Source organism: Triticum aestivum, chromosome 3D (genome assembly GCF_018294505.1).
Source record: "Triticum aestivum cultivar Chinese Spring chromosome 3D, IWGSC CS RefSeq v2.1, whole genome shotgun sequence".
NCBI lineage: Eukaryota > Viridiplantae > Streptophyta > Magnoliopsida > Poales > Poaceae > Triticum > Triticum aestivum.
Genome location: NC_057802.1, coordinates 394,871,227 through 394,878,895, shown reverse-complemented (window position 1 = coordinate 394,878,895; position 7,669 = coordinate 394,871,227). Strand labels below are relative to the sequence as shown.

Here is a 7,669-nt window from a genome sequence, read left to right as displayed (position 1 = left end):
CTGAGTGGTGCTCTTTGGCGTGGTTGAAGCGAAGTCGAAGTCGCCGGGCCGTGTGCGCGATGGGTGATGTACGATGACGCTGCTTTTGTCTTTCAATTCGTGTTGTGTCGGCCTTAGGCGTTCCTGTATGTCCTGTTGTGCTCGAGCCCTAGCTTTGCTAGGTGTAGTGTGCTCTTTGTAAAGGTTTTAGCTCGGTTTTCCTCAATTAACCGAGCATCGGTTTTTTTACCACTTTCTCTTAATGAATAATAGCAGCTCTCCTACTATCTTTAAAAAAAAATCATGATGCTCGCATTTATTTCTGAAATTATTTCAGGATTCTTGGTAATGCGTATTTAGTGAAAGGAGACGTTTACGTCGACGACGAGGTGACTAGGGTGACTTTGAAAATTTCAAGATAACATGCCGGCTCAGTCTTTCAGAGGAGCTCATAAGAAATTAAGAATAGGGAGTGCGTGTGTACAAAAAATCGAGTGTATGCGCGTGTACATGGCGCTTGTGTCTGTACCGGAAAAAAAATCGCAGAGTCAGTGCGGCCGTACCCGGCATGGCAAAGGCGAGCGAGGCAGCGACGCGGGACGAGCCCGACGAGCCTGCGAAAGGATGCGTGGCCCCTGCATGAGGCGCCTCGAGTCCCCCGCTGGACGCGCGGCCGCCGTCGCGCCACGTAGGCCCCGTAAAGCGCAGGCGGTCGCTGACTGGCGGAATGTATGACGTGGGCCCACCGACAGCGACCGGTCACCCAATAGAGTAGTTAGCTGCATTTACTTTTGTGCTAATCTCGCGCGGGGCCCGGATGTCATCGGCGGCGGACGACGTGGGCCAGCGGTGGCCGCAGTTTTCTACTACTACCGTTTCGGTTGTGGCTAGGCTACGCCGTGGTGGATGCAGATCAGATCATTCCTGGAACCGAATCAGTTGAGCGGAAGGAAAGGGTACCACGCCCATGGAACGGGAGGGAGGCACGTATATCCCTAATCCCTATCTTTTTGGTGGCGTGAGGCGGCCTCCGTTTCGTCTGTCTCTTTTTTGGTTAGGTTTGGTGTCTAGTGCAGGGGCACTGTACCACTAGGACTACTGTGGTGGCAGTTCGCGGGGAGCGCTGGTCGCTTGGCTGCCTTCAAGCCGAACTGATGGCCTGTTTGGTTTCATGGGTTAGAGTTAGTCTGGATTAATTTGGACTCAACTAACCAAAAATATCCAAACAGGAGGGTTAATTTGGGTTTGATGCATCTAACCCATCCAAAAAATTTAACCCACCTAAAAGATGCTTATTTGGGTTAGTTTTTCTTGGACCACTAAAAAATACATTTTTCTCTCGCTCTTCCCGCAGCAGATCCCTTCTTACTTCCTCGAAGGTTCTCGTCCTCTCCCACCCTCCCTCTCGCACCGTCCGTGAAGACACCTCGCCGTATCCATACTCCATCTAACCCCGCCATCCAAACACCTCTTTAGCTAGAGTTAGTTTATGATTAGTTCAGGGTTAGAATCTCTAACTCTAACCTCTACCTGAGACTCAGAGTATCCAAACAGGTCAATAACAGCGGGCGGGGTGTGCAGTTCGAGGGGCAAGGCAATGGGTTTCTGCGGCTGGGAGTCGGCTACCGGAGCGAGGGCGAAATAAAGCAGCAAAGGAGGAGAGGAGGACCCTCGCTCCATTTAAAGCGTGTTTGTGTGGCTCGCTGCTCGCCTCTCGCCCCCGCCCTCAAGCACAGTCACACGCTCGTCTCTGGTCGGCTCGCTGCCGCGGCTTGCCTCAGATCCTTATCTCCTCGCCGCTCTGGGGCCATTTGTTGCGCGGATGGGGTCCGGGGAGCAGCGGGTGCACCCGGAGGCGGCAGCGAACCGGACGTGATCCGGGCCATGGGGTAGAGCGCTGCGGGCAGTCGGGCATGGAGGTGTCCCGTGGCGGTGCTGCCGCGGCCGGCGGAGCGGCGCGGAGGGGGGAGGAGGAGGGAGGAGAGGTGAGCCTGCGGGAGTGGCTGGACCGGCCGGGCCGGGTCGTGGAGGCGCCCGAGTGCCTGCACGTGTTTCGCCAGGTGGCGGAGGCGGTGGCCGACGCGCACGCGCAGGGCGTGGCCGTCGGCAGCGCGCGCCCGTCCTGCTTCGTCGTGTCCCCGCCCTTCTCCCGCGTCGCCTTCATCGAGTCGGCCTCGGGCTCCGACGCCTCCGGCTCCGACGCCTCCGAGGACGCCGACCACGACGCCGAGCCTCCGCGCCGGGGTCACGGCGCGGGCCGAGGGGGGGAGGAGCGCGGCGAGAAGGGGTTCCCGCTCAAGAGCGTGCTGGCGATGGAGCTCAATTGGTACACTAGCCCCGAGGAGGCTGACGACAGCGGCGGCGGCGCTACCTTCGCCTCCGACGTGTATAGATTAGGGGTGCTCTTGTTCGAGGTGCGCTGCTTGACATGAATATTCTCTTAGTAGTGCTTTCCGGTGCGATTTCCGTTGCCAATGCTTTTCGCCTGTCGTCGCAGTTGTTTTGCAGCTTCGAAACGTTGGAGGAGAAGATGCGGGCAATGGCCAATCTGAGGTACCGCGTGTTGCCGCCGCAGTTGCTGCTCAAGTGGCCCAAGGAAGCATCCTTCTGCCAGTTGATGATGCACCCTGTACCGGACACCCGACCCAAGATGAGGTTCGTGTGTGTCATTTACATATATATGTGTGTAAAGTACCGCCGAAAACAGGGTTGATTGTTTCACATTGGGCACCACCAAGTAGTTTACTAGTAATAGTTACTCGTTGTCCTACATGTTGAGACATCACTTTTTTTCCTACTACATGATAAAATAGATGGGTTTATTCATATGTGAACTACCGAGTCTTGATGCTAATGACTAAAGCAAGAAAAACACCTGTCATATAATTGTCCCACTAAAGCAGAACACAGTAAGATTCATGATCCACTACCCTGGAGTTAGTCTCAGTACAACAAACCTTATTGAAGTTCCATCTTTAGAATGAGTGCACTTGCATGGACATGCCTTTTATGACGTTCTTTTGAAATTCAGTTCCTTCATGGCTATACTTATGTTTGCAGTTTAAAAACACTAGTCTGGCAGGTGACCTAACCTATGTGCCGGAATAGATCGACCCCCCTACTCGCCACCCAAACCAAACATTTTTTAAAGATCTATATGCTGGATATTACTCTAATTAATATCGGTACATGTACAGCGTTTATTGAATATGTGCTATCTATAACATTTGCCCATGAAATCGAACACAATCAACAGTGCCTCTTATGAAGGTCTTGACGAATAACTGTGCTATGGAGGTTTTTGTCTAAAAAATTTCAATGCACTATTGCTGAAGTGAGTTGATTAGCATTAAAATAATTATCATTGCTTGCACGCTATTGCAATACTTAGCAATATCCTTTTACATTTTTGACACACACCATGTACCACCATTTATTTTCTGGACATATAGTACTTTGGAAAGTATGTAAATGGTTCATACATACATGCTTACTTATGACAAAGGCACTTACACATTTTTGAAATTTGTGAAAATATTTGTGCATGTGCATTGCGCAAAGTTACGTGTACTACAACAAAATATTCAAATTTATGCAAACACTGTTACAGTACTATATTAGTTATTCATCTGTTGTCTTGTATAGAACACAATTGTGCGTGCTTTGGCACAAAATTTTGCCGTGGTATATTTGTTCACAGCACATATGATTTATTTTTGAGAACATTTAAATTTTTCCTGGCCCTTATTTTAATTTATGTACTTTAGTCTAGAATGCACATAGTGGCCACGGCAAAAACCAAAAGAACATGAAGAAAGAAAGAAAGAAAAAAGCCTAACGGGGCAAAGTGAAGAAAGTAAACTTGGAGCCACATCTGTAGCTAGAGCCAAGAGCCAAGCCGAGTCAGGTCCTCGCTGATCTTGCTTTGAAGTTACGATGACATTGTTTAAGAAAATATGGTCAGTAATGTTTTCTATACCAATAAGTCAACTTAAAAAAAGGATATTATCCTCATTTCTTTCCTTCTATGAGTTAGTACCTCCATTTGTTTAGACTGTGTTGATGACCTGATTTTATTTCTTCTTTTTGTTCAACAGTGAGGTGCTACAAAGTGAGTTCCTTAATCAATCAAGGAATAGTTTGGAAGAGCGCGAGGCAGCTCTTCGGTTACGTGAAGAGATAGAAGAACAAGAACTGCTGCTGGATTTTCTTCTCCAGTTGCAGAAAAGAAAGCAGGATATAGCAGACAATTTGCAGGACACCGTCGCCTTTCTCTCTTCTGACATCAATGAGGTACTCCACCGGCAATCAGCCCTCGGTCAGTGTGGAAATTTCTCAATTGAGTTGGATAAAGAGGTGTCCTCTGGAACTGTTGAAGATCAGAGTGACTGTGGATCCAGAAAGCGTTTCAGACCTGAACTGCACGCTGTTGATATGGAGGAACACAGTCGTAGTCTGGAAGAATGTTCTAGAACAGTGCCATCATCTGTGGTGATTCAGGAAAGTGTGTTGTCAAAAAGCTCAAGGTTAATGAAGAATTTCAAAAAACTAGAAACAGCATATTTTCTAGCAAGATCCAAGTTGGCAAGGCAAGTTGGCAATCCACTGAGAAGTTGCGATCAGGTTGTCAAGAGAACTACTGGTTCAGCTGTTGGAACTGAAGGGAGTTCAATAGATGATTTTGCTTTAGAAGGGCATTCTGGTAGAAGACAAGGAGGTTGGATGAACTCTTTTCTTGAAGGATTGTGCAGGTACTTGTCATTCAGCCAGTTGAAAGTTCGGGCGGAACTGAAGCAATGCGATCTGCTGAACTCATCAAATTTAGTATGCTCTGTAGGCTTTGACCGGGATAATGAGTTTTTCGCAACTGCTGGTGTAAATAAGAAGATAAAAGTCTTTGAATATAATATGATCGTAAATGAACACCGTGACATTCACTATCCTGTGGTTGAGATGTCTAATAAATCAAAATTAAGTTGTATTAGCTGGAACAGTTACATGAAGAGCCATATAGCATCTAGTGACTTTGATGGTCTCGTACAGGTAAGCTCCTTTGAGGAATTATTAATTTTCACTTTCCAGTTGAAAAGGATCATTAGAGCAACCACATTATGAGGAATATCTCATTCTTTTTCAGGTTTGGGACGTTACTAGGAGCCAAGTTTTTGTTGAAATGAGGGAGCATGAGAGGCGTGTGTGGTCAGTAGACTTCTCACTTGCAGACCCAACCAAATTGGTTAGTGGGAGCGATGATGGTACTGTGAAGCTGTGGAGCATGAATCAGGCAATTTTATTCTTGCACCTGCTGTATGTCAGCTTTTGAATCATGATAATGTGGTTATCGAGCTTGTATGCGATGGCAATAACTACATTACAGTAACATTTTTCTATGAACTCTGCAGGCTGGGAGTGTTGGCACTATCAGAACAAGGGCAAATGTCTGCTCAGTGCAATTTCAACCTGATTCAGCTCGCTCCATTGCAATCGGTTCTGCAGATCACAAAATTTACTGCTATGATCTTCGCAACATACGGGCTCCTTATTGTACACTAGTTGGCCACACAAAGACTGTAAGCTATGTCAAGTATGTAGATGCATCAACCATAGTATCTGGTTCCACTGACAACTCATTGAAGCTTTGGGACTTGTCTACAAATCAAGCAAGAGTAATTGACAATCCAGTTCAAACTTTTACAGGGCATACAAATACAAAGGTTAGATATCCTGCATTGATTTTTGTTCTAGGCTTCTAGCTGTACTTGCACATACTTGTTCTCTTATCAGTGTATTGTTCTGGAAATGATTATAATCAATCACAGCCATTATCAACTCTTAATTTGATTGTGGCCTTGAATCATGGCATGGTTACCTTTTTTTCCCGGCATATTCAGTTACAGCCGTATTTCATCAGTATAGCTCTGTCATCAGATAAGTCTTCTTTAAATTATTGACGCTGCTTTAGTACAACTTTGTACTAAAGTTGTACTAAAACAGCGTGAATTAATTTGGATCGGAGGGAGTAGTATTATAAGTTTCAGCATGCCACAATTAGGTCTTTGCTTCAAACATTATTTTTCTTATGCAAATATATTTTTGACATTTGAGATTAAATGTACCTCATTTTTGTTTTTGTATACTTTTGAATTGCTTCTGGCTTAAAGGAAACAGTCTTTTGCTCGATGACTAATTTACATATTCCTGTTGAGCAGAATTTTGTTGGCCTTTCCATTTCTGATGGATACATTGCTACTGGGTCAGAAACAAATGAGGTATGCATTCTATGTCTGCACCAACTTTTTTTTGCTGAATTCTGAAGATACAGTTCTATAGAGAGCCAACCTTTAGATCGAGGATAGGGCGTGTAATGTGCCCTCCAACCTGGCCTGGATTCATTCCCTGTTGTACGAATAGTGTTTGTCACACCCCCCTCCTCCTTAACAATACACCAGCGGGTCCTCTCCCCTCCTGGACCTGTCCTTTTCATTCTACATCTCTACCAGCCTTTATGCATTCACTGGAGTGAGTAATGACTTCATGTGGAGACAGACAAAAATATTACGTAGTAAGTGAAACGCTAATGCAAACAAGTTCCGCCGTTTGGCTGAAGGAAGATAAGATGGTTGCATATTTCTGAGCTGCATATTGTGCGCAGGACAAGCATGTTTGCCATTATGTGGCAAGATTTAGCAATCTAAAATATAAAAATCAAATATTGCCAAATTGGTGGCAGAAGGAACACTCCCTACGCTAACACAGAGGAGATTAACATGCCAATGCTTATGTGCGCACAATATTTATTATTTTGATTTTTGATAATCTCATGCATGTCTGTAGTTTTTCTTTCTCTTGGATGTGTAGCAATTAAAATGCCTAACTTTCCATCCTTTACACTTTACATCAGGTTTTTGTCTACCACAAAGCATTTCCAATGCCAGTCTTGGCGTATAAGTTCAATGTCACAGACCCAATATCAGGCCAGGAGATCGACGATCAATCACAGTTCATTTCGTGCGTGTGTTGGAGGGGGCAGTCTTCGACACTTCTTTCTGCTAACTCCAGTGGGAACATTAAGGTCTTAGAAATGGACTGACCCTGTACGGAAGGGCGAGTGTGCTGCCTGGTTTCGAGTAGAAATGGACCGACTTCAGTGACTTGTTATCAGGGGAATGTGCATGTCTTGCTATTTTATCCCTTCAAGGCAGAGGTGGGAATAGGGGACCCCAGAGTTGGGAACTAGTAGGGTGGTAGTGTTAGCTGTATCAAGAGTTAGCGTAGGATTACAGGTTAGCGTCATAGCAAACGTAGCATAAATAGTGAAGGTATTTGAGATGTTGGGGTGGCCCAAGGGTTTTGTACATCATTGGTTTGAGGTATACTTGTATAGGCAATCAATGCGAGTCTTCGGCTAATGCCGGCTTTTGGTTGTTGCAGTCCCTTTTAATTCTACTTGGTTGCTTGATGTTCCCTTCTTTTTTTCCTCAAGAAATCTTGTGTTGCAGTTATGTCAGTGTTTTAAGCGTAGAAGTTCTGGTTAGTCCTCTTTTTAGTTGTTCCTTTATTAGTTTGCGTTGTTAATCTTATGTTTTTAGGGGTGTCCTGATAAACTTGCATAATTTTTAGGGGCGTGCTGATAAATTTGCATAGTTTTGTAGCAATGCCAAATAACAGGATCGTGCTGATGATGTATGTT

At 45.5% G+C, this 7,669-nt stretch overlaps 1 protein-coding gene across 2 annotated transcripts; it reads left to right on the top strand.

The window, feature by feature from the left end:
• The first annotated feature begins 1,625 nt into the window (after positions 1 to 1,625).
• On the top strand, positions 1,626 to 7,438 carry LOC123079128 (protein SPA1-RELATED 3). 2 transcript variants are annotated; one of them, XR_006437864.1, is made up of 7 exons: positions 1,626 to 2,393; positions 2,477 to 2,634; positions 4,077 to 5,022; positions 5,117 to 5,286; positions 5,382 to 5,693; positions 6,189 to 6,248; positions 6,881 to 7,438. XR_006437864.1 is itself a non-coding variant. In XM_044501804.1 (7 exons), exons 1-7 carry the CDS (start codon positions 1,893 to 1,895, stop codon positions 7,067 to 7,069), a joined length of 2,313 nt encoding a protein of 770 aa, XP_044357739.1. In that variant the 5' UTR covers positions 1,644 to 1,892; the 3' UTR covers positions 7,070 to 7,438. The 2 variants fall into 2 exon arrangements, 1 of the variants encoding a protein (XP_044357739.1); XM_044501804.1 differs by having other exon boundaries at positions 1,644 to 2,393; positions 5,117 to 5,263.
• The last annotated feature ends 231 nt before the right edge of the window (positions 7,439 to 7,669 follow it).

Bases quoted from the DNA above. Each gene is read 5' to 3' on its own strand.
- LOC123079128 (XM_044501804.1), top strand. From the start codon at position 1,893: ATGGAGGTGTCCCGTGGCGGTGCTGCCGCGGCCGGCGGAGCGGCGCGG. The intron at 5,264-5,381 runs GCAATTTTATTC...TGAACTCTGCAG, and splicing joins AGCTGTGGAGCATGAATCAG to GCTGGGAGTGTTGGCACTAT. The intron at 5,694-6,188 runs GTTAGATATCCT...CCTGTTGAGCAG, and splicing joins CAGGGCATACAAATACAAAG to AATTTTGTTGGCCTTTCCAT.